At 43.4% G+C, this 27,617-nt stretch overlaps 1 protein-coding gene across 1 annotated transcript; it reads right to left on the bottom strand.

Moving 5' to 3' along the window:
- Positions 1–27,175, bottom strand: ZBTB10 (zinc finger and BTB domain containing 10). Its single transcript, XM_082754286.1, has 5 exons — positions 25,861–27,175; positions 18,082–18,979; positions 6,000–6,173; positions 3,720–3,895; positions 1–1,266 (listed from the first exon to the last, which is right to left on the bottom strand). The coding sequence occupies exons 1-5, from the start codon at positions 26,872–26,874 to the stop codon at positions 961–963; spliced, it is 2,568 nt and encodes an 855-aa protein (XP_082610412.1). The 5' UTR covers positions 26,875–27,175; the 3' UTR covers positions 1–960.
- Between the last annotated feature and the right edge of the window lie 442 nt (positions 27,176–27,617).

The following is a 27,617-nucleotide window of genomic DNA, read 5'->3' as shown; positions in this document are numbered from 1 at the left end:
TTATATACCAAAAAGTCGTTTAATATGACACTTTCTCCATTTCTTGTATTTTCATTTTGTGGGACTGAGGTATACAGCAGGGGAGTCAAAAAGTGTGGGGAGTGAGGGGAACCTTAGAGGGAAAAGGAAGCTTTATTACATCAGATACTTTTTAGCATGACTATCTCTTTTGACTAAGGGGCAGAAGAGTTATCCATGCTCTGATCAGTCTATTAAATTAATAATTGGTCGTTTCTTCTGCCAGATTATTTTGGAACTGATAAGTCAATAGCAACTTTCTTGAAAATTCACAATTGTGAAGAAACAGACTCTAAATTAATGCCATCATTAACATCTCCAGTGCTTATCACCTGTACCACCTGCTGGCTTAGAGCCAAAAGTTTTAAAACCAAATTTCAATAAGGTGTTGGCATTATCTGTGATGCATATTTAAGGAATTGGCTTTCACCTATCGGAGTACGGGAGAGGTAAGGTTTGTATGGCAAAGACATGCTTGTAGGAACAAAGCCACTATCCCAAATTAGCTTCACTGGTTCATTAATAAAGTATGAGTGGAGTTGGGGAAGCTGTCTTTGTATTTCCATACCAAGTTGCAATTTTCTTCATTCATGTTAACGGATACATGAATGTGTAACATAAGTACAGTTACTACTATGTCTGAATAGGACCCAAGTAGCTATATCCTATAAATAATAAAAAATACATTTTTCTTTTGATAACTGACTGTAGATGTGAGGACTCTGTATAATTCAACCAAATGGTTGTATGCTGTACAGTCCTGTGCAAATATCATAAAAAAATTAATAATCCTTTTTTGCTATAAGGCTTTGACCCTACATTTTTCACAGCAACATAACTACCATCCAGCCTGTACCATATTTCGCAAGCCTTCAGTCCAGAAATTCAAATAGTTAATCCGTAGAGCGTCCATTTCCGGCACCCCGAAGCCATATGCTCTTGTCAGTCATCTAAAGGCATACAAACTTCCCCAGATTCATCCCATCGAGACTGGTCATTCTGTTCTTCTACATCATCACCAAGCTCCTCGTCACCTTCTCCCACTTCATTTTCCTCGTATTCTTCATCCCTAGGGAAATCTGTGTCCTGCACCTGGTCTGCTCCCTCTTGCCCTCCAGGCTGAGATTTATCTGCACAGTCTACACAAACTCCATAGCGTCGAGATCCATGTCTTATTCCAACGCTGGCCGCTAGCATAAAGATCTTCTTACACACCATACATTTATACTTTTTATCCTTTTTATGCACCTATGAAAGAGAAAGATTACAGGGTGAAAACACGTACATCAAATTGTGCTTGTATATGTTAATAGTAGTATTCTAGTACTAATTACTAACAAAAAACATTTTTATTATCTCAACACTGTTCAGAGGAAGAGCAGTGCTAGAGATCCATTCTCACTACATCAGCTACTTCCCTAACTAAGCCACCTCCTTACTGCTCAGTGGGTAGCTGAATAGCTGCCCACTCTGTAAGGAGGTGAGTGTTCATTTTTACAGCTGCTCACTGTTCAGACCAAGACACCAAATGGCACCAAGAACAAGTATAAGCACTTATGTTGCACTCAGTATCCTACCAGATATGCTCTTTTAGAAAACTGCCATTACAATTTTAAGCCCAAAAAATTATAAACAAGCAGGAGTTTAAATTCAGTTTGAATTGAAAGATCAGGATCCCTCTTTTATACCCCCAACCCGACGCCAGCCAAGCAAAACCAATGCTGACAACACCTTTTCACTCCCGTTTGAATTTTGTCCTTGAGGTTGAGTGAGCCTGCATGCAGAGTTAGAAGACCACTGTTGACTAACTTGACTGAACATAAATTTTAATATTTAGCCAACAGTGCAATTCTAACAGAGTAGTTGCTGTTATACATTTTAAGAACAGGGAAAAATTAATTCAAGAGTACGTTACTCTTACAAGTAGCTCAACTGGGCAACAATAAACAATAGTTACTGTCTTGGAAAAAAAATGAAGTTGAAGGCTTTTTTCTCGTATCTGTTGTCCACACAGCAGGTTACAATTATGCGCTTAAATAACCCATTTGAGGTCACATTGAAAAAGTTGCTCTTTCAGATAAAAGAGAAAGTACCACCCAGATGAGGAAAAAAAGCAAGGTCAAGAAACAAATAGTTACTTCAGTCCCTCTTAATCTGTACAGTTGATACAACTTAGCTCCTGGGACACATGGTATCACCACCAATAAGGCAATAACCACCTTACTTCCTCTGCCCAGCCAAAAAAACCACCACGTATCTTCACCACATCCATCACTGCAGTCACCTACACATACGACAGAACACAGTGTCCTTCAGACTCAGTAACATCATAGGTACTCCTGTCCCTTCAAGCATCTAAGCCTTCACCCAGTGGCTCATACCAGCAGGATGAGAGGGAGCAGATTCAGACTAGAAAGGTATATTTGAACTGAGAGAAGTCAAGCAGGATGGAAGATTTTTAAAATTTTTAGAAGAAATTTACTTGCCTTGCCTACCTGTACAACAGTTTCAGGAAAACTGAAAATTACTACAGTGGTCTTAGGCATCATCTAGAATTACATTCTTATATATTCCCATAATCATTTACTTTTAAAAATATTACTGGCTAACAGAAAGTCTATTTTATGACAGCACAGGACAGAAAGGAAAGTTAAGACGACTTGCACCAACAGCTCTTTACTGCATCCATATGAAAACCTGGAAGCTCACAACTAGACTTTCTACTCATTCAGGAACCACAGGACAAAAGCCAGGAGGCTACACAGACTTTGTGGAAAACCTTTATAAGCTGACCCACTGGTTCTCAAAGGCCTGAGGAAAGCCATCAAAATGGAGAAAAAGCCCAAATTACCCTATTCCACGTAGTAGCCTATTTTGAGTATGTGCAAAATGAGTTTGTTGTTGTTCTCTTTTGTTTTATTTTTGAGATCACAGCTTGAAGAAATGCTACCACCTTCTCTCTACCAATATGATCTTACTTCTGTTACCTCCCTAAAACACACCTTAGATTTTATACAGTAAATACTATCACGAAATCTCACCTGTTTCCTTACAGACTAGAAACTACCTGCAATGTACCCAAGACAGATAATAGGCTCTCTGACCCTTCAGATAAGTAGCACTCAAATCAGTTCCCATTTATGCAACATACAAAGGACAGGGTAAGCTCAACTGCTGAGTAGATGGTACTTGCAGAATGTCAGTTCAGAAGGATATTTACTGTCTGTATCTCACGTACTTCTCATTTTAACCAAAATCTTAAAGCACGTAATACACTACAGCACTGCCTAGTTGTGAAGTATTTCAGAACTACCCCAAGGTGTACAATTCTTGTTTAACAGGGTGTCCTCACAGAAAATGGTGGTGCGACATTATAGAATATGCAGACGTGCTACTCTACTGCTGTAACACTACAGCAACATTTCCTTTCATTATCTACAGGATACTTACAAATCCTGCAACTCTCATGATCCTTTCAAAGTAATCATCAAATTAGCTATCAGAGCTCCAGAGACTGTCTTAATTGGTACTGCATTCTACTGAATGCACTTACTGCATGGAGTACGAATGTAAGAGGCAGTTATGACAGACATTTATGTTCATCCATTTTAGATTAATATAAAACAGTTTTACATTTGTCACAATGTAGTAACAACCCCACTTGTACATGTGCATCACACACACAAACAGATGTTACCTACCAAGGAATGTCTCTTTACGTGCTCTCTTCGAGTAAACAGCTTCCCACAGATGTCACAACTGAATGATCTCACGCCTGTGTGAATGAGCAAGTGTCTCTTTAGTGTTCTTCTGTATTTGGCTACATAATTACAGTGTGGACACTTCAACTTGTTCATGATTAAAGCAGAGGAATCGCCTACAAGAAAATAAGCCATCAGGAGAAAAAGACGATGAAACACAAGATAATTTCAATATGTTCTGCCTGGTGCACAAAAATAAGCAGGTGCCAAAACAATAAAGCACCCACGTGACTTTTCATCAGCCAAATCAGAACAATGCCTGCCTGCCTGCAGAAAACCACAACTACCGGTGGGTCCAGCACGTATGATCTCGCTAGAAAAATACCTAGCTGTAAACAAGGAATTTTAAGAACAGGAGTACAGATCAATTCTGTGAAAAAGTAGTATTATTTCATGAGTCAGAGCGAGTTAACTGCAAGTTAACAATAATTCCATTTCCCAGAAGTCATCTATACCAGAAAACACTTTAAGATTAGAAACACTGTAGCTGCGACATTTAGAAAGTTATGATCTTCTCTCCCAATAATTTATTTAGAACTAAGTGCAGGAAGTGCCTGCCCTAAGATCTAAATCTATATCAAAGGAAAAAAAGGTATAACCAAGCAAGAATGAATATTGAAAAAAAAGAAAGAGGATAGTAAAAAGGTAGCATAATTCTGGAATAGCTACAAGGGTAAGATATTGGTTTAGATAACTACTCTATTAGAACTCACTTAGCCTCTCCCCAAAATGTAATTCAGTCTAATGGCAGAAGAAATAGAGCATAAAAAAACTTCTGGAATTAGCAATATCCCAGTTTTGTCTTCTGAAAAAGGGACCTATTAACATCACTTGGCCAGGGACAACACAGTTTGCTCAAAGGTTATCTGCAAAACCCAGGTTTACTGCAGCTGCCTATTGCTATATAACATAGAAGGGCACAGGATGCTGTGACAGTTATGAAAACAGCCACACAGGAATACAAAGATTTTGAGAAAGATGAGGTAAGAATTTATGAACATGATTGTAACCATCTACAAAGGAAGCATCCGAAAAGCTCTACTGCCACGTGACTATGTGCGAGTTTCTAACTTGCAAGCTGGCAGGAAGAAAGCAATAACTAGTCTGTTATGTGCACACCTCTAAGATAATGTCTCCCAGTTAAAAAACTTCAAAAATTAACTTCCATCATAATGTGGAAGTTAAATTTTGCTAGCATTCAAAAATTGCCTTGGTGTATCTGAGCACCCACGCAAACTGCATGTCACCATAATGTCATGTAAGGGGCTACACGGAAAAAAAAAAGTTCAAAAAGGGGTTTGAATTGTAGTTTTATATACTTCAGCAGAGGTACAACAGACAGACACACAGACATCAGGGCTGTAAGATGTATGGGAACTTAACAGACTAATAACAGGCAGACCTCAAAAGACCTCAGTTTGAATCCCTTACCCACTAGTGAGTTTCACCTTCTGATGACCCAATTTCTTCCATTTGTAAAACCAAAAATATCTGAAGTAAACCATAAACCACATACCAGTAATATCTCAAAGTCGTACAGAGGCAGGAATTACCATTACCCAGTCTTATGCATCCTCAAGGTCCTCTTTTTTTAAACTAAAGACTGCATATTTTGATGATCTAGCAATAACAGTTTAAGATGTGGTGTTTTTTTGGTACATTCCAAATGTTTTCAGACAGAAAATAATTACAGGTAATTGCTCACTTGAATAAATAAGACACAGAAGCTGCAAAAGGGTAGGCTACACACCACAAAGTTGACTGAAGATGGCTTTAGTTTTTACTGTATTGTATGCAAAGCCGATATTGTATTTTTTTTATATTAGGAAGTATGCTGAGATCTACTTTTAAAATTATAAACAAAGATACAAAGTTAAATAAGTGTTCAATTTTAAAGCCTAATTAATCTGTAGCTAGCTTACAAAAAAGCTATCAGACAACTGAAGACTTCAGGTACCTTCATATTCATGCACAATACAAGAGTCAATATAGGTCATGTTCTGTTTTAACTTTCCCGTATGTTTGAATTCCTCTCTCTCTCTCACTCCAAAGAAGTAGTCTTATTTACATTATGCAAAAGGGCAAATGAAGTGGGAGAAGATTATGTAAACACACAATCTAATAAATCTCTATGGAAGTTAATCAAATATTACCTGCAGCGACACACAAGAACTGCTATCAGCGACAAAAAACAACCTGTTCTGTATCAGATATACTTGCCATTTTCCCAAGCTTCTTTTGGCCAAGATTCTGGCAGCAGTCCATACTTGAAGTCACTTGAAGTACCCGGCAGCAATCCATACTTGAAGTCACTTGAAGTACCCGGCAGCAATCCGTACTTGAAGTCACTTGAAGTACCCGGCAGCAGTCCATACTTGAAGTCACTTGAAGTACCTATTACAGACACAGTATTACTTCAGCTTCCCTCCACCTAATCAGTCAGTTTGTATCTTAAAATATGCATCTTTCTTTGACTGCGACAAAAAAGTTCAAAACCTTAGAAGCGTAATGGTTATCAACCTCTTTCACATCATCTTCAACACTGAAATGAAGGAAGCTGTGTTTGTGTTTTAAATGAAATTAGATCTTTGCCTGCTCTCCACGGCATCATTTTTTCAACCCCAACCTGGTAAAAATTCAAAGCCTTTTTCAGACCATGAGAACTTTTATGGTAAGGATACTTATCCCTTTGCTATCATCACACCAGTGCTAAAAAGTTTTCTAGTGCTTTCTCTTTAGAACTACTCAGCGCAGTGACTCCATCTGGCCTACCACAGGCAGCCTACCAGCTGGTACAAATATACCCATTTTCTACTACAGGTGTGATTTGCTTTATTGCTTTAAATGATCTCAGTGGTATTCAAAGTGTTTTACATACCTCTATTTATACTAAGTATCCTACAGCTATGTCTAAATCCTTTTTTGAATAATCACCCCCATTGCTCTATAACCGCATCAATTCAAGAGACCGTAATTACTAGAAATACACCAGCTTGAAACACCAGTTTGTGTTTACATTTGGTCTTTAGACGAGCTCTTCCTGCAGTTTGCATGGCCTTTGTAGTTTTTTTACCCTCCTTTAAAAGAACAAAATTAGTCAGAAGCAAACAATGCCTTGAAAAGAAAAAGATACTTGCTTGTTATACATCTACAATTTTGTAACAAGTAATATTTGCATGAGTGAATACAGAATCACCGTTATATATCACACAGAAAAAGGACTATAAATAGCACACCAGAAACTGCACCAGGCATTTGACAGAACTGTATTTGTAGGTCAAAGACTCTCCTGGCAAGAAAGCGAATCAATCTTCCCCCCCCAATCCCCAAGACAGGAGTTTGCTGGAAAACATGAACTCATAAATCCATTACTTTCTTCACAGGCACATAATTGTTAAATAAACAAACTGCAATGGAAACTGGCAGATTTCCTTTTATTTGTCTGGATGGTGCTGAGATCCTCGCCACACTGGATTCCAAACATCACTGCTGTCAGAAACCTTGAGAAGGACTTCACAGCAAATGGATCTATTTTTACTTTCCACCCTGAGACTGTAGGTTTTAATGGTCCAAAGCCTTTTCGACTTGTCCCCATGCTGCTCATTCCAAGGATTTTTCTAAGAAAGGAACTTCTTTCTCTCAGTGTAAACTACAGTTTCGTACAGCTAGTAGTGTAAGCAGCACACTGAAACACCCATAACTTACCGTTTTATTGGAGAAAAGTACCGATTATCTATTCTTGCAGCATTAGGCATAGATATGAGTTTTATTTCTCACTCACACAGTATTACAGTTGGCAGCAGCAGTTGCAGCTGCAACACGAGAAGACGACAGTTCAAAAGGACATCAATTAACAAATAGGAAACCCAGAATTCTGCCATATCCTTTACACAATGGCAAATGATAAGCAAAGCTGTATTGCGACTGCCAAACCACAGAGTAAGCACAAAGCTATTCCACCTATCTGAGCTTTTAAAAATCACAGCTTGAATGGATGAAGTAAGAGAAACGTCAGTATTTTAACTTACCCACCTAGCTATTTCAGCAGAGAGAGAGAAGGGGGGCGAAGGGGCAGGGAAGACTAAACCTCCCTCCACCTTAGAAAAAACAAAGTAATGAGGACAACATTTTACCAAAAACCTTTTAAACCACAAACTCCAATAGCCGTCATTATGTCCAAAAGAGGCAAGAAGTCCTCCCGCTAGCTCGAAGCTGTATTACTCCTGCAAAGCCATCTCAGCAGCTCAAGCAATAGAACAGATACCCTACAGGCATGCCAACTACACATTCCTTTGAGGTGAGCACTAAACCTTCCTTCAGTAATATGCGAGAAAGGATTAGTGAGGAAGCAGAGCTGTACAGCTCCGGGCAAAAGCTAAGATGATGACTTCAAGGCTAAAAGCCTCCAAATTAAGGCAGACTTCAGGAGCTAATAGAAGAGCAAAACACCTTTTATAATTTAAAACATTAGACCTTTTCTTCGTGGTTTTATCCCCCCCCCAACAGAACTGCCCTGTCTCTAGCTGTACAGTGGAAGAGCAACAATTAAAGCAGTTTACTCAGTCCTCGTCCCCTCCCTTTTTAGGAGAAGGACCTGCAAGATAACAGACCGAGGCCTTGACTGTGTAACGCACGTGCTGTGTACAGGCAATAGCACACAAGATTTCAAAATAAGCATACAAAGACTGACCAGAAGTAAAAAGTCCAGCATGCACACATATAACACCATCACTTCGATGGTTCTTACACATCTAGGAGAATTCTTCTGGATCTAGGAGAGCACACAGGGAATTTCACGAGGAACATCTACGCTCGCAGCTGGTATCAAACTTTGAGGGAAGCCAGGAGCTCAAATCCCTCGGGAGACCTAGATCGTAGCATAAGGCCCGGCACAGAGCCAAAGAGACTTCAGAGCAGTAGTCTAGCACAGATAAAAAGCTACTAGGTCTGTCTACCTCCAATGTGAAGAGAAGACCTGCTACAACATGAAAGAACACTGGTCTAGATACCACAAGAGATAAGAGGTTGCTACAGACATCTCGGTCTCTGCAGAACACAGGATTAAGCAGATCATAATTAAACCTAATGCTTATTCCTTCTCATAATAATGTGTTGACCTAGAAAACCTTCTTTCTAGACTGTGCACACACCTCACAGGCTTAAAACACCAAAAATGAGTTCGTAACATCTCATGGCTCATCCGCACACAGAGGACATGAATTACACGTAACCGAAGTGCAGCCCAGGCTCCAGCACTTGCCCCAAGGTGGACGTGCAGCCGACAGCCACATCAGCTCCCGACTGCTGCTGAGCCACGTGTAGGATGCCCCAAACCCCAGGGGCTCGCAGAGCTCTCTCCCAGTCCTCCCACCCAGGCTACGGCTCCTCTCACACCTGCAGCTGTAGTCACCACCTAAGTTGTTCCTGGCAAGTTAACACAACCCCAGATTTTGACAGGAGACTGAAAGCAGCTCCATACACAGCTGTGGGGGCAGAGCAGGCAGAAGGAGTGTGGGGGGGGGGAGACAACAGAATCCACACAGTAATGAGAAAGACCAAAAAACAGGGTAATCTTCTGTATCTTCAGACCGGTTCATCTGACCACAGCTTTCTCCTCATCTAAGGATAGCTTTTTACAGCTTTGTTCATTCCTAAAATAAGCGTAGGTTAATCATTCAAATGTCAGCTGGCCTCCAACATCCACCCATGCTTCCACCCTGCGTGGAGAAGAGGCTTCTATTAGCAACCTGATCTTTTTTTTTTTTTTTTTTTTTTTTAAAAAAAAAAAAAAAGCAAACCAAGAACCAAAATAATACCACTAATAAAACAGAACACAAACTGATTAACTATCAGCATTAAAACTCTCACCATGTCAGTCTGAGAGGAGATTAAGGCCAAATACCATGAAGGGGTCGTGTGGGCTTTTACATGACAGAAGAACTTAATGGAAGGCTTTTACATTTTAACTTGTGCTCCTTCTCAGGCAAAAGGATAACCACAAGCCAGACGCTGAATTTCAGTTTTCAGAGCAACAGGTAGGGGAATATCACCACGAAGAACCCATGAGCAGGCACATCCTTAGTTGGACAGAGTTTTGTTTTTTCTGTGACCAGAAATAAGCTGAACTTTTGGGAAGGAAAGGAGAGGGGAAAGACTGAGAAGCTCAGTGACAGAAGATGTTGAACAGGTCGCTATAGAAAGGGGTATGGCAGCAGGGTGCAGGAAGGGAAGGGATACAAACTGCACAGCAGACACAGTCCCCTGTAATGAATCCAGCTTCTGTTTTCTTCATACATATATTACCACCAAAAACAGTGCCAAAGGAAGAAGAAAAGGAATAGGACTGCTTTTCTCCCCAACTTTTCTGACACTGACTGCTTACTAAGATCAATTCAGAAAAAGCCAGGAAGTAGATCAGATAAGCGATTAGGCCAGAGCTTTCAAGGATCGTAAAGAGAGCACTGGTAATCTACTGATACAATCTGGTTTGCTCTTAGAGAGCTGGATTTGTTGCTTATGTTAAGTAATGTGACAGGAAAAAAAACAGTGCTGCCAAGAGTTACATACTGGCAAGGTAGAAGAAAGAAAATATATTGTACTGCTTGTTCCCAGAGCATTACTCACTCCTTTAACCTTGCTTCTGAAAAGGGGTAAAGGCAGATTACTTCTCAACTGCCTCTTGCAACACAAGTCTCAGACAAACTTAAGATATTTTGCCAGTGCAATCTTACAAATACTCCCCATACCACTCCCAAGTGCTCTTAATTTTTGCTAGCTCCCATTCATGAGAACTTGTTTACTGCCTTGATTATGGAGGCAGAACCATCATCAACTCACCCTGACAGATAACCGGCAATTGTTGCCAAATATATGATCTGTTTGTACAACTCACTTATCATCACCCCCTCCAAAAATCCCCCCCAAGAAGGGGGTGCCACTCAGTCTGTCACTGCTTACAAAGCCAGTTTGCTGGTGTCTCCATAAAGGCAACAACAGTGAAACACGAGAGGGTGAGAGCTATCCCCATCCACATCAGTTATGGGGGGGGAGCTACTGGTCTCAGGGAACAGACTCGAGGAAGAGCTGAGATCAGAAGGAACCTCTGAAGGTCACCCAGTTCAACCTAGCTCACAGCAGGGCTAGCTTCAAGGCTGGATTATATGTTGCTTTGAACCCTACCAAGTGTTAAATATCCACAAGGATGGAGATTCAATAAACCCTCCGAGCAATCTGCTCCAACCCAACTGGTTTCATGGTCAACAACTTGTACCTGGGGAATGTCTCTTGCTGCAACTTGTGACAAGACTCTTGCCCTTTCACTGTGCACCTCTGAAAAGCAGCTGGATTCATTGTCTCCAGAATCACCTTAAGGCAGTTACAGACTGCAGGTAGATCCCCCTCGGGCTTCTTCGTGCTGAACAAATTCAGTTTCCCAGCCCCCTAACCACCTTAACTGCCCCTACACTGGGCTCCCTCCAGTTTGCTGACTGACCTGGGCTGACCAAAACTGGGCACGATATTTCAAGCATTGCATTGCCAGTCCTGAGTACAGGGGACTTGCCAGTCCTGCCGGTTTCTGCTAGTTCTGCCAGCACGAGGCCAGCCTTCGCTGCTGCTAGGCTGCGCCACTGATCACAGCGTTACTTGTAGTCATGACAAATACACCAAGAACCAGTATGTATTCAATTGCATTTATTCTTATGGAAGGACATAAGCACAGGTACCACTGCTATGTAAAGTGTTTTGAACAGAACAACTTTTTATGCTAAATAGTTGAAAGGAAATGTTAAGGAAGGAGTGTTTCAATTTGTGCTAGCTTCTCTAATTGCAGGCAATCTAAGAAGCAGCAGCACCACAAACGGCCAAACTGTTGTGCTAAACAGGTATCTCAGTATCATTTATTCCAGACAAACTGTGCCAAAGTCTGACTTTGTCCAGGAATACCGAGAGATTTTGTCTTTACACAGAGCTTTGAAGAAACACAAGGTGCAAGATCAAGGCACAGATCTGTAAAAACACCGATCTATTTAAAAAAAATCAAACAGGAAAACCCTCCCAAACAAGCATGATATAAACTTGCTACGCCATAGTATTCTACTCATAGTATAAAGTTTCTACAACATGAACACATTTCTGGTTGGATATATTTACAGATACCTGACAGGAACCAGCACAAAGAAGAAATGCTGCCTACTCCTCTACCCCACAAAACTACTCCAAGTCCTCTACAGCTCCAGAATTCACCCAGCACACAGAGCATGAGCAGCTGGGCAGCCAGAACTTAGCAGCAAAGAGAAACTGAAAACAGAGCTGAAAGGAGTGATTTTCGTTCAACTACATGCCACTTGGAACTTGCAACCTATTACACTACAGCTACCAACACTGAGGGTGACCTACCCCTTCCCTCAAACAACTAAAAAACAGCAAACAACAACAAGAAACAAGCTATACTGGAGGAATTGAACAGCAATTGGTCAATTCATACTTCTACAAACTCTGATGTGACACGGCCACACTAGCACAAAAACTCTCACAGCGCATTATGGTATTTTAACTGAATCGAACAGCCCCATCGAGGCAGAAAACCTGCAGGTAAAATAAGGAACTTGTTGCTTTTCTGTACCATGTCAGCAAAGACAGGCATTACTGAGAGTTCTTTGCTTCATAAATGTCATCTGGGAGCAGGCAGACATGTGAAGACAAGAATGCAGGAAATAAAGTCTTGTTTTTATCCACAATCCCCCCCCCCTTTTTTTTTTTAGGGTAATGGTTATCTGGAGGAAAAGAAAGTGCTTTTTAAGGGAAGTTGTACTCTTTATCTTCATGATAGTTCAGAAAAAAGCACCACAATGAAGCCATCTACAATCAAAGAGGATCTGAAACTTCTGGATCAAAAACACTTTCACTGCTCAGCATATGATTAAGTTAATTTGGTGTGACTTCCTGAGCTACATCTCTGAGGTGCAGGAGGGAATACAGTTGAAGGAATAGCAGGGCTCACTTCTACAGCTGGAGCTGTCCCCCAAACAAATCAAGAAGATATGCAGCCCCTGTTTTTATTTATGTAGCTATTCCCAGCATCATCACTATTTCATAAATAGTAGAGGTAGTGAAAAGATCAAGTCAACACTTCAGATCAATAACTTCTTAGAAGTGAATGTATTGCCTATGCTTCACTTACACTGAGAGAAAAAGAAGCTCTCCAGGCAGATGGTAAAGGCAAAAAGCAGAACTTGAACAGTCTGTGCAATTAGATGACAGTGCAAATCTTGATCTGGATCCAAGTGCTCGTGGACACCACGTAACCTTCTTCCCCAACCCACCTGCCCTGACTTTTTTTTAATTAAAAAAAAAAAAAAAAAACAATATATGAATACACAAAATATTCCTTAAAGTTATGAGGTCAGCGGTTGTCCATTCCACGAGAATCTACTCATCTTCAGGATCATCCCGAGGAGAGGTAAATTTACTGGGTAGGGAAGCAGTTGACTCCCAGGTGTTGTATTCTCTTTAAATGCCTTTCAAAACCCCTGGGGCCTTCATTTCCAGCTTACACGAGAAATGAAGCAAACAGAGAGGTTAAGTGTCCATTAAGCGACTTAAATCTTTCAATCAGGGCATCAGCCGGACGTCTGAGGAAGATCTGACTGAGAGTCACAGAATCAGAAAAGAGGGGGAGAAAAATAAGCTTAGTTTCCTGTTAGTATACTTGTTTTCTTCCTAAATCAGTCAAATGGGACTTATCTGGACACACACTTCTTGTAGAGGTAAGTCCCTCAGTCTCTGTTTCTTTAAATACAAAGTTACCCATTCTTACTGCAAAGTCCTGATCGAGTTATGACTTGAGGGAGCAGCATATGACAAGAACTGTGACTAGCACCACATTTTTGTAAGCAGCTTGAAACACTGCTTGTAACATACTGGAAAAATAGTTGCTTTTATAGCAAACTGAATTCAAATCCTTAAGACCTACAAAATTATCCAGAAAACTCCTGGGCTATTTATCCAGAAAACAGAGGGCTGTTTTTATCCTGTCCTTGTTATCTTTTGCCTTGAGCCCTGTCCAATCCAATGCATAACACAGCATTATATGGCCTGAAAATCATGCTAACAAGCGACCCAGTGTTAGCGTCATAACGCTACTGGAATACTCCATTAAAGTGTCTGTTAGAATCAACACGGTCAGCTCTGGAAAGCATAAGCAATACTTCTGTTGTGTTCTGAAGCCTAAGAATAGGACACACACTCCAAAAACCAAGCCCAAATGAAAAACAGATTCAAGAAGTGGTAATAAACTCACAAACAGACACTAAAAATACCAGTCAGAATCACTGAGCTTTTAAGAACTGCAAACTGACCCAGAGGTACTGACTGATTGCACGGTTATTTCCACCATGGTAAATGGTTAATTGTAGGATGCACCGTGGCTGTAAACAGTGCAGGCGTTTTTAAGATTATCAGCTAGAACAGAAAATAGCAAGATGGATGGTACCTTCAGCAGGGAGAGGCTCAGCTATTTTAATTAACGTAGCTAGAACTGGAGAGTGCTTGAAGGCTTCAGTAAAAGCAGATCAATGAAGAAAAATGTCACAATGAATTTAAAACCCATCTCAGCTTTATAGAGTTATTTGAAGCCCAAAGTGCTACTTCTTGCAGGAAAGGTGTTAAATATAAACTCACTGGCAACGCAGGGTGAGAGGAGGGAGAAGCTGACATACCCTTATGGATGGATGTCTGCAAGAAAACTCACCTTCAGCAGGCAGCAGTTTAGCACGTTTGCTTTACTGGGACACAAGGTGACAGCTCAGAAAACTTTTATTGTTGTTTATCTAATACTTACCTAGCAGTACCCAACTGGAAAGTCCATCTACTACAGGATTCAAGGTAGTGGCTTTTGTTTTTTATCCTGTTCTAGTTTTTGTTTTTAAGTTTTTGTAATGAGAGGAATGTTCTTATATTGGCTTCCCTTCCAGTAAGCCTATGGTATTTCTCTCCCCTCACAAAAAAGCCAAACAACCTAAAACCACAGTCAAGGACACAGCAACTCACTTTGCATGTGATCAGACATCTAATAACCACAGCTGGTGTTAGTTATCCCAGAAGCACACTACAAAGCCTAACAGAAGCAGCTCATTTTCTCTTTTAGCAGCCAAAGGGAAAGTGAGAGTGTATTCCTTAGCTTGCATCACAAGAATTCACCATTCATTCTTTTTCTTCTAACTGCATTGTTTTAAATCTGTTCCAGAAAACATTTTTTTGTGGATTTTTAACTTCCAGTGTCTTTTTTTTTTTTTTTGGTAGATTTTCATCTCCACAGGAAATTTAATCCACAACTGAGAAGTTATCATATAACCTGAAGGTTATTCTACAACCCATTCTTGACATTCTTCCAATTCTCCATTCTTTATCCCTCTTCCTCCTCCCTCCTGCACCTTTTCTTGGGGCTGGAAGGAGCCATTAAAGACAAGAGCATTTTACAGAACAAATGCACTTAGCACCCAAGTAGCGCACAGGAAAAGCTAACAAGCAGCAGAGGAGGAAGAACGCTGATTGCTGAAGTACTGAGAACAGCTGAAAGTAAGCTGTACCAAGCCCTACTTCCAGCATCTCCTCATTTCAAACAACACACATAACACAAAAGAACTTCATTAAAGTAAAGGTCTTAATAGAAAAATATTAGATATGGCTTCCAAAATAGAATTAACATAAAAAAATATAATTACATACTTGGGATCACTTACGTTGAAGTCACAGTACCAAGGAGATCATTAATTGACACTGTTTCTTAGTTTAATAAATAAATTTACTTGTCCCCTACAATCACAGAGCTTTCAACGTCTGTCCAAAATTTTGGACAGACACCTCAGCACAAATTCACCATGATCCATGCCTCCACCACAGTTCTTTCCATCAAGATGTTGTGTGGAACATATTTTGTAGTTTAATTCTTCAGCACAATGAACGACTGGAAACCTTGGTATTTCTGTCCAAAAAAACCTGAGCAAGTTCAGAATTCATTTGATTGTTATTGCACTGCCCCCATCACCCCTTACTCCTCCTACATGAAAGGTCCAGAGCAGCTACTCAAGTTCTGTAGAATGTGTACAAGCATTTCAGTTTGTTGCAGGAGACACCACTTGTTAGATGTATACTTATTCTCTGTGATATTTCCAACAGTTAAAAAAAAGTTGACTGTCTACCCCAAATAAATCAGAAGTAGAAAAAACACACGCTAAATTGTGTCAGGAACTTGGTATTTGTGTAATTTACGGCACCTCAGGTCCCCCACTCCTGCTCCAGACTTTCTACTGCCCTTTCTCATGCCACTCCAGCTAAACGTGTTTCAGCAAGCAGTGTGGCCCGGCACAGGCAGATGTGTTATGTGGGTGCTGAAGACCCAGTATCCCCACTACGCACAGCTCTAGCTGATTTACTTAAGGCTGTATCTAACCTGGTGCTGCAGACCCAGCAGCTGTTTGTGGTTGACACACAACAGGCATGTTTCTCAAACACAGCTTTCATTTTCATTTCACGCAGAAGAAACCCTGTGCAGCCCAAGAATGCTTCACAATATGAATCAAAGTACATTAAGATCGGGAAATTCTCCTCACAAGTGTGTTCCCAAGCTGAACTGAACAGCTAGTGAGGACCTACCCTGAGTTCAGAGATGAAGGCTGCAGATAAGCAACCACCTTTTACACTCACAGAGACAGTGTTAGCTCCCCAGCACAGCTGCTCCTCCAGATCTGCTCCCGTAGTGCCACTTGCTGACAGTAGATATCTCCTGGACTGCCCGCTGCTGCTCCCACCAGACAGAGCTCCCCATAGGTCCTGTCCACACCACTCCACTGTCACATGCCATCGCGGTGCTCACGCATACATGACATACGGATCCGTTCTGGTACAACGCAGCACAGGCACCACGTGCCCTCTGCTGGACTGCTACCCACCCACTGCCTCTTCACACCTCAGCAGCTGCCAGCACCAGAGAAAGGCTCCACAGCACCACGGGCAGAAGGGCTTCAGAAGATCTCATCTGGATTTCTCCAACCTTGTTTATCAACAAGACTGGGGGTACAGCAAGAAGCTAAGGCCATCCCTCCTTCCGCCAAACTGAATGTAGGTTTATAGGCCTTCCTGAGAACTCAGGTTGCTTTCAACTGTGTTTTGTCACTGGCTTACAAAAATACTCTACGCCCACAGGTCTGAGTGACTTTCTTTTTCCTTAAGTTATTCTCCTCTTAATTCTACCTTGTGAGCCTGGGAGGCAGAGGACACCTACAGTCTCTTGACATGCTTGAAGGGGCCATTCATTTTAAAAGGCTTTAGAAACAGACGTGTCTAAAGAACTTTGTTCCAGCTATTTCTTAAATCTACCTTTAATTTAACTCTATTTGGGAGTCAACTCTGAAATTCAAGGTTCAGAGTCACACTTTCAAAGTTGCCAATCCGCCTGGAAGTGACACAGGTAAACAGCAGTATTTTAAGTATGTGTTTCAGCTACTCATATGATGTAAAAGTAATTAAAAACTACACTACCCTGAATTCTAAATACACTGTGAACTGTCTGCTTAGAACTCTGTAACTGTGTTTATCTTTACATACATTTAATTTTATTCTAGCACTTACATTAACCAATATTCTTAAAAGAAAAAACAACGCTGGGAATCAAGTCACATTTCAAGATTTGCTTGAAAAACAGTTCAACAGTAAGATATTCTCTCTCCTGTAAGTCATCGTGGCATCTCTTTCCCATCTGCTTCTCAAATCTATCTGCTGTAAGAGTCAATATTATACTAGCCAGGATTACTCCTTGTGCATTTTCCCAGATATCCTTACAACAAGCAGTAGTGGAAGGTTTATTTCTGTTTCTTGTTGAGACTCAGGGACACGACCACAAAAATCTTTTGCCAGTGAAAGAAAATTATAAAGATAATCTCCATGCAGCCAGCTAGCATTATGACCCATCAGTTATTGCTCCTTGATTTTGTGCCTAACTGTAGCTACAGATCAAATATAGATGTGAAGATTTCAGCTCCTACTAGTTGGCAGGGATCTGCAACCCAACAGTCAGTTGTAAAAAGTATGTTATATACCACATGGCATGGGCTAAGGCAATTCTTTTCTCTAGCTGAACACACATTGCTGCAACCCAAGAGAGAGAATCAGATTGCTGAATTATCCTAATTGTGTGCTAATTTTTAGTAAAAGACCCTAACACAGCCTTATAAAAATTACATAGTAGCGTACTTTATTCAAAAAATCAGTTTTCAAATAATGACTGATGCTACACGATATTTACCTGCTTCTTCTTTAATAAATGACAAATCTTCTTCTGGATACGGGACTGATGGTTGCAACACTGAGCAATCTTCCGAGTTCTCTTCAGTATTAGGTGGTATATTATAAATAAATCTCTTTGCAGTTTGGTTTTTTCTTCTTGCTTTTCCGGGTTCTTGAACTGATTGTCCCTGTGAGCCCATGTCATTCCACACGAAAACTTTTCCCTCTCCTTGAGATTCACTTTCAGCCATTTCAGGTGAGCTGTCCTGGACCCAACTGCAGTCATTCATTTGGTAGCTTTCAATTTGGGCCTCATCAATAGAGTAACCATCGTTCTCAGTTTTTATGCTGCTTGCCAAGTTGGTAAGGTTTCGTGTTGCCCAGAAACTGGCAACTTTCTGATCCCTTGGAGACATACCATCCCTGCTAACAGATCTTCTGTTATAATCCACCACAACGGTCTCTGGAGCTTCTGATTTTATACTTATGTTTAAGGCATCTTTAATGAAATTGCGGCAAGACTGGACAACCTCCGTCATCTGAAGGTAGCTGGCCACTGACATCACTTCAATGGCATTTTGGCTCGTAAGCACGAGGTTCCCGGAATACAAGAAGTCCAAGATGACAGAAAAACCTTGAACAGCAACAACATCTAAATAGGTAACAGTGGTTTGGTTACGGCTTTCTTTGTTTGTAAAGCAATACAGAGTCTTAAAGAAGCGGCTGCCTGCAACCAGGATGTTCTTGTGAGCTCTGAAGACCCTCCCACTCACCACAATATTGACATCACAAAGAATGCCTTTCTTCCTCTGTTCGTTTAGTTCTTGCAGGAGCTGATAGCAGTAAGAGTTCTCATTTGGCCTGCTGTTAAAATCACAGTATCCTTCATTATTCAGTTCCGACGGTAACTCTGACTCCTGGAATCAGAAAAAAAACATAATTAGCTCTTAATGAATGTTCTTAATCATACAATGCTATTATAAGGATACAAAACTAAACTTAGAAATATATACATATATATATATATTAATAATCTTGGTCATAAAGACAGGCTGGAATATATAATTAAAAAAATACTTCTGTAAACTGAGAGTCATGTTCTCATTCCACCCCCCACTCTCCCATTTGGAACAAAAACAGAACTAGCAGAATTGCCCTAAGGACAAAGGAAGTAAAATTGGGGCCAAAAGTAAGGTAAGATTTAGTTGAGCACTAAGTACTTGTCTTTGTTAAGCCATATACATTAACGATGTGGAGTTCCTTTCCTAAGATTTAACTACGTGGTTCTCACATATCCAGTTCTTTGTTTTTCCTTAGAACTCTCCACTTTAACAGGTCAAAAGACAACCCTGATAATGGATTCAACATTTGCTTAGGCTGAGAGATGAATATATAACGTCTTATCTCCCAACCTATACCTGTTTTATATGTTCTAAGGAAAACACATTGTCAGAGTAGTTATAACAACAGCTAGATTTCTTCTACGGTTCTACAAATTAGGGTGCTTTTAAAAATTATTTTCTCATTGTGCAGGTTTAGTATTAAATAGCTGTATTAGAAGACAAGTAGACAGAAAACTGCAGGTGACCAAACAAAAGTTAAGCAACATTATCTAAGACTTTCTTGAATCAAACTTCACTGAAACTTCCTAGTAGCAACTTCTTTAACTGCTAAATATTTAATCATACAGACAATACATATGTGTCTCTCTACAACCTTTCCAAGAAGAGATCTCAGAAGTGACTTCAAAAATCTCCTAACAGTAGCATCAAACAATCCAACACCAAGAAATGAGTTATTAAAGATTAGTTCAGGCAGAGGCTGATGAGTAACAAGAAGTCTTTACAGCACTTGGGCAATTTGTAACTGATGTTTAGACAGTGATGATTCAGATGTGGTACAAAGCAGCAGCTAGAAGCAAGCAGAAAGTAACAGACTGGCATGTTTGAGACCATACTTATAGTGATTGATCAGTGCTGCCATCAAGAGCACTGATGATGACAGGGTTGTTTTTGTGCTGGATCTCTAAGACTCTCTCCTCTTTTCTAGCAAAAAAAGAACAGTTCAGAACTGTCTGGTTCCAAAATGATTTTGAATGAGAGAAAAGTATATTTTGCCAGTGATGTCTTTTGTTTGTTTCCTCTGTTTAAAAACAAAACCAAAAAAGAGACTCACAGGTATTAAAAAAGGTAGGGGTATTAAAAGCTCCACTGCCTCGGTATTACAGGTCTGATACAGGTAATGGGCTTTCAAGAACCCGTAACGTATACTGGGGCTGAAATATATTGTAAAGCAAAGTACTCCCCTTATTTTGGGGCTACAGCAGCTACATGTATATCAAAAAGCTGCTTTCCATTACAGAGGAATTAATGCATTAAATAAGTACTCACATCAAGACACAGCCCCAGTGCTGATCACCGGGATGCCAACCGAGCAGCTGAGGTTGAACTACCCCCTCCCAAAAGGGATTTTACATCTACAAGCAGCAAATAATGCCCAGAGTAATCAAGAGAGAAAGTTTTCAGCATCTCGTGCAGACAAAGTTCAGTTTGCTGTCGCATTCAAGTTGTTTCTAAATCTCTTCTTAGAAAGTACCCAGCAGCAATTAGGTTTTTACATGAAAACAATCAACAGATCTTTGTCCAGCCTCAGCTTTTTTTTTAATATATACATTTTTACACTTTTTTTTTTTAAATGTGTTTCTTTAAATTGCTCTCTGACAAAAACAAATACTCTCCCAGATCAGGGCGCAGAAACAGGAATGACATCCCAGATGTGCAACAACTAAGTGTGACATTAAGTTCTGGGGATTTCAGATCTGGACCAAGTTGCTGTCGCCAGGCAGCACTGTGTAGGTTCAAAGTGCTGATCACCCTGACTTTGGATCAGATTAAAACAAAAAAGATGATACCAAAGCGTTGTCACTCTTGTCCAAACCAAGCACCAGTGACTTGCGTCGTACACAGCACACGTCGGGTACAGGCTACAATAGCTGATAGAATTTCGTTATTTGGGAGCATGTTAAACACCACGCAAAGCTTAAAAATAATCTGCAGGAGGCAGATTACAGTGTCTTTTTTACAATGTCTGATTACAGAGGAGTGATAGAGTATGTTTTAACTGAGGATGTGTATGCAGCCAATGCAGCTGAAAAGTGAGATTTACTATGCAGCTTTTCTTTAAGAAAATGACAAGCCAGCATGGTAAAAAGGACTTGCAGATTTATGTGCTACGGAAAGAGGGCTGAAGTCTTCATTATGAAAACAGAAGGCTGAGTGGAAGTAAGAGACATCGTGTAACTAACATCTGAAATACAGATGGGGGTGTTCGGGCAAAGAGATGTGCTTACCCCAGGCACCCAGAGCTTTACAGAACGGGGTGCATAAAGATTTTTTTCAAGCTGACTGTAACATTGATCACAACTGCCTAACTGCTGCTATGGGAGCAGCTAATCTTAATGCTGCACCGCAAAAAAAAAGCAAAAGCCCTAACATCCCAACAGTTGACAAGTCTATGGAAACCAAGCATTAGCATTTACTATGAGAAAGATGGAAGAAATGTAATAACCCCCTTGGAGAGTTTCAAGCATCTCCTCTCTGAGCAGAACAAGTACAACACACTCTAATATTAGAGTTACAAAAATAATTACAGAACAAAAATCAAAGAAAAGTTATCTTCAAGATTCTACTACCCCTGTTATGTTCATAGCAATCATCATAAGGGTAATGTTTTTCTGGTGAGAAACACAAGCTAATATTTCCTTAGATGCCAAGTTATATTTTCAGAATACAGACAAAAGTATTCCCTGGCTGAAGTTATCTCAACCACTTTACCTTTAAAAACTCGTAAGAAAACTAGAAAATGAAGAATCGTGTTCTCATGTGTGGAATTTACAGAGTAAGTTTGAAAAGCTTCACTCTGCGTGCAACACAAAGTGGTCTAACAGAACCCAAACTGCTCAGAGAAACTAATATTGAGCTCATTTCCAATTCACATGTCTCTGAATATACGCATAGATAAATGACTCTTTCATATGTACAACTCACTAATTAAACCTGCCTACAAGCTAATAGCTGAAAGAGACGATCAAAAACTGCTACTAGAAACTGGCTTTTCTTTCCCTTCTGTGCCATCAGCATGCTCTGCCTCCTGGGAGAAAGAGCGGGGGGAGGTTAGCAAAAACAACCCCAGCAGATTCCACCCCAGCTGTATCCATCCAAAAAGTAGTTTTGCCACATTTTTGTAATCCCTTTCCCATTACCACACCTTGCTCTATGCTATCTTTTCTATACCCCCAAATCAATTCGCAACCTGAAAAATGGACCTTGTAACAGAAGCGAGCTGTCAGGAATTTCTCCAGCACATGCAGCTACAGAGGAAAATTATCTCGTAAAACGGTCTTATCAGCTCCACTGCTGTCTGACGTGCTGCAGCATCACCCAAAACGCAGCGATTCGGAGTTGCGACGCCCCTGCCCGACACCCGGTTGAGCAGCTCCATGTCGGGTGGGAGCACTGCACAAAGCTAGGGCAGGCGGGAGTCCCTGCCCCGAGGTCCTGACTCCCTCCTCGCTGCTCTGCTGTGAGTAACTCAAGAAGTTAACTTAGACCACTACAATGCCACTTTTGCATCTGAAGCACGATGACTTCTATTCATCACCGCTCACACAAAGCAAACAATTACAGTTCACATGGAAAAAATAACACATCAAAGGCCTTCCTCCTCTTGGAGAGCTTCTGCTTTAAACCAACATGCCTGTTAGGCTGGAGAAAGCTTTTCTGGCAGTACTGCCAAAGCTCAGCTTCAAATTATGTCCAGAGAAAAAAAAAAAAATGGTTTAAGAAACAGCTTTAAAGAGAGGAGCCGACAACTGCTGATAAATCTGCAACTCATGGATCTAAATTCATCACAGAATTAAAATATTTTGCTGTCATTTCCCAGTGTCTTTTTTTTTAAAAAAAACTAAAAATGGAACTAAGTCCATTTTCTAAAAAAACTGAAAGTAGTTCCTTGCTGAATTTTATCTCTCTCTAAACTTTAACACGGAGAGAGATTATTTTAAAAACTAGATGAGAAAGAAAGGAGTTAAGATTTTGGTCTTAGGACGAAGCACCAACCCCTGACAGTTCCATACCCTTGAATTACAGCAGCTGCAACCACTTGTGATGTATTTTGGCATTCCAAATTAAACGTATCCCAAAAATAAACTGAAATCATCACTCACTTCTTCATGTGTAATATCCAGCAGACCTATAGAAATTTCCACTGCTTTACTGTCTCAACACCTACAATTTCCTTCCCGCTCTCCAAGAGTGGCACTACGCCATATGTTTATTAGCAGCTGCTAAACATGCCCTGCAGTTGAAGCTTGTCAAGTCAAGAATACATATGTGTTGTCTCTAAGACAAAGACCAAAAGATCTCTCCCAAATTTCATTAAATTTCAAAGGCTTTGCTGCCTCATTATGCGCGTTGGAAATATGGTCAGGGTACACATTACCTACTTTTGTTCCGAGTATCTGGCAGCGAGGCATTAAGATAAAAATTATGGCGATTGTTTTGGTATTAAATTAAACATATGGATCAAGATAAGTGGACGTGCTATTAAAAACGTGAAAGGATATGAAAACTAAACAAACCGTGCAAAGAAAACAGTTATTCTTAATCATATTTGCAATAAGGCAAGTGTAACCCAGAAGTGCACCACAAAAAAAAAAAAACTACAGTAACTCTTGAAAAACTGCAATTCCTCCCTTGTAGCAAGTTTTTCACTGCAGTGGGATTGCACAGGGATGCATCCAGCACTGTTTTCTACTCAGAATCACCACTCTCTAGAACTACTGAAAGCTTACTTTGTCCAAACCTTATCATTAGTAAGTACAAAAGAACCACTGACGCATCTTACCTATCCGTTTTCATTCATTATTACAGTCACTACCATTATTTTTTCTCAAGTTATCAGTGGCAGAAAGGCAGAGGCTCATTTTTATGAGGATTCCCATGACAGTGAAAGGTTAATCTTCAAATATAAGCAACACATTAACTTTTAGGCTACCGTGACGTGCAAGATAAGATTCTTCCCTCCTCTCCAATATTAAGTGTTGTGATACAACAGGGATGGAAGGTCAGAAGGAAAGAGCATTAAGTCTAGTAGGAAAAAAAAACAACACCTGGAATATGTTTTATTTACACATAGCTAAGGGCTGTAAGAGAAACCTCCAACTGTGCCACCAAGTAGCATTATCTAGTGAGATGGAGGCTGCGCAGCGACAGGACATACCTTTGCAGGGTAATCATTCACAACAGGATGGCACAGAACATACCACACTAACGCTGAACAAAAAGAATGTTTTTGAAACGTTAAGAGATAAAAGAAATCACAAACGAGAGCTTCAAAATAGAAGCTGAAGGTATTTCAGGCAAGTCAGGCCAAAATACTGCAGAGAATAGCAAAACTCAGATTGCAGGAAACTGATAAAGCGACCTCCTGCCATGGGACGTGCGTAACAACAGGGGCCCTAGAATTTCAGTCCGTGAATGCAGTAACTGTAGAGGCAGCATTACTCATCTTAAACGCAAACGCTGCACTTCTAGACCCAAAATACTGTCTTGGATAACTGGTATTACTTCGTAACTTTTTTTTTTTTTTTTTTTTGAAGTGCTGCGGGAGTTTTAAATTAGATCTGTATCCCTTTTCTGACTGGCTCTAAGAAAAGCTATGCTCACCTAATGTTTCATCCGTTGTTCTGATGCCCTACCCAACCCATTAGAATAGCAGCTCTTGTCCAAGGTACCCTGAGCTCCTTAAAGTGCTCGAGCGACACGCTCAATTTAAGTGCTGCGCTGTGAGTCGGAGCCCAGATGCATCAGTGCAGCCACGGTGGGCATTTTAATGAAAACTCAGCTCTGAACAGCGAGAGCAGAGCAGTCAGGGATTAATTCCGGCTAACAGCTCGGCTTCGATCTGACAGGTCAAGCAGTAACCTAACCTGGAGCGCAGCAGCTTGTGCCTGCTGGCAACTTTACTGCCAGTTAGCCAATCTGAGCGAACTTCTGCAGTGCAGACATCCTTCAGGAGAAAGGCTGCAGGCGGCTAGTGATTCGGCAAGGCTATTCTTTAGAGCATACGCGGGTGAAAAGCTCTCAGTTAGCCCTGCATTACACAGAAGAGAAGCCCAGAAATGCAGTAATTTTGAGTTCGGCAGGGAGCGCGAAGAGTTTCACCAGTCCGAAAGCACCGGAGGCGAGCTGGCATATTACGGTGGCTTTCGGGAAACCACATGTTTATCTCAAACAAACACCAAGTTGCGACTGCAGATTTCTGGCAAAGTAACTCCAATCTAGAGGACCGCGTTCGGCGGAGAGATTTACAACGGGGAGGCACAGCCCGGAGTCACCCGAGCAAGGCACCGAGCGCAGGGCGTCCGAAGGGCCCCGAAGGAGCGGGATTTCGTGCTGCCGAGCTCCGGCCGCTGCCCTCCTCCCCCGGGACCGCAGGAGGAAGCGGTGCCCGGCGCCTTCAATCAGTGCAGCGCCGCGGGCTGCCCTGGCTTACCTCGGCGGCACGAAGGACGGGCAGACGGGCTCGGCAAGGGGCACCCACTGCCCCCATGCGCCGAGGCCGGCCGCAGCCGCGACAAACACAGGAAGCCGCGTCAAGGAGCCCGTACACGTGGGCAAGCGGGGATTAAAAAAAAAAAAAAAAAAAAGGAAAGGAAAGAAAGAAAACAACAAAAGCCACAAAACTGGGCGAAAGGGGAGGCCGTCCCTCCCCCCTCACACCCCCCCGCGTCCCCTACCTGCTCGGCGCTGCCCGGCTCATTGAGGCGATGCTCGGCGGAGAGGTGGTGCCGCAGCAGCAGGGCCCGCTTGTAGTTGCGGGTGCCCTTGCAGAGCTCGTCGTGGCCCCCGGGGACGGGGCCGCCGGCCAGGATCAGCTCGGGGGGGGCGGCGGCGGCCGCGGCGGCGGTGCACCAGGCGCAGGACATGAGGCCGGTCTCCTGGCAGTAGTAGAGCCATGGGAACTCCTTGAGCCAGGAGCCCTGGAAGGAGATGTGCAGCTTCTGCAGCAGGGACTTGGGCCGGGCCAGCGGGAAGTGCTTGATGCTCTCCCCCTCCCCCGCGCCCACGCTGCTGCCCTCCGCCTCGTCCCCTCCGTCGCCCCCGGACCGCCTGCTGCTGCTGCAGCTGCCGCCCTCGGCGCCGCTGCCGTCGCCCAGGCTGCCCCCTTCGCCGTCCTCCTCGTCGTCGCTGCTGTCGCTCAGCGAGCCGCCGTCCTGCACCAGCTCCTTGCCCTCCAGCAGCCCCTCCGGCTCCAGGCCCTCGGCGCCCTCCAGCTCCAGCTCCTCGTCCGCCCCCCGCCCGTTGAAGTGCTTCCGCGGCCAGGCCGAGGCCTCGCAGCCATTGTTAGCGGCGGGGGGGCCGCCGAGCAGCCCCCCGCCGCCCCGAAAGGCCAGCGTCCGGCGGTTCCGCTCGGCGAACATGGGGCCGGCGGCAGCGGCGGCGGCGGGGGGCGGCGAGGCGGCGGCGGCGGGGGGCGGCGGCAGCAGCAGCAGCTCCTTCTCGTCGCCGGCCGCCTCCAGCTCCTCGGCCTCCAGCCCCTCCAGCTCCACTTCCTCGTCCGCCCCGCGCCCGTTCAGCGCCTCGGGGGCTTGCGGCTCCCAGGCCTCGCCCGCTCCGGCCCCTCCTCCTCCTCCTCCTCCTCCTCCTCCTCCCGTCGCTGCCGCCGCCGCCGCAGCCGCCGCCGCCGCCGCCGCGGTGAGCAGGCCGCCGCCCCGGAACGCCAGCGTCCGCCGGTTCATCTCCGCGAACATGGCGTGCGCCCCCCGCCCGTCGTCGTCGTCGTCGTCGTCGCCGCCGCCGCCGGGGAGGAGGCAGCGGAGGGAGGGAAGCGGAGGGAGGGGGGCGGCGGCCGAGGGAAACAAAGTCCGGCCCCCCCCCGGCTCCGGCCTAGCTGGGCGCCGCCGCGGGCTGCCCACAATGGATCCGGCTCGGCGGCGGCAGGCCCCGGATCAGGCCGAGCGGCAGGGCGAACAACGGACCGCTCCCACAATGCACCGGGGGGCCCGCCGCAGGGGAGGGGGAGCGCGAGCGGGGGGCGGCGGCGGCGGCGGGAGGGGAGGGGAGGGAGGAGAGGGAGGGGGGGGGCGGGCGCGCGACAGCTGGGGCGCGTCACGCGACCCCGCCCCGCCCCCCTGAGCCCCCCCCTCCTCCTCCTCCTCCTCCTCCTCCTCCCCGAGCCCCCCGCCCCGAGCCCCCCCCTCCTCCCACTGCGCACGCGCAGCGGGATCCCCCCTCTCCCCTCCCTCCCTCCCTCCCGTCCCGGTTTTCTTCTCCCGGTCCCGTCCCGGGATAACGGCAGCGAGCACCGAGCGCCCGCCCGCCCCGGCCACCCGCCTGACGGAGCGGCCGTTAGCGCCCGTTAGCGCCCGTTGGGGCCGTTGGGCGCGTGCGGGACCGTTAGGCGCCCGGCACGTGCCGCGCCTCGCCGCCGCCGCCGCCCCTGCCCACAGCCCCGCCCACGGCCCCGCCCCGCCCCGCCCGGCGGCGAAGGGGT

This window comes from Aythya marila (assembly GCF_965140915.1).
Source record: "Aythya marila genome assembly, chromosome: 2".
In the NCBI taxonomy this organism is placed as follows: domain Eukaryota; kingdom Metazoa; phylum Chordata; class Aves; order Anseriformes; family Anatidae; genus Aythya; species Aythya marila.
This window is presented reverse-complemented; position numbering and strand designations above follow the sequence as displayed.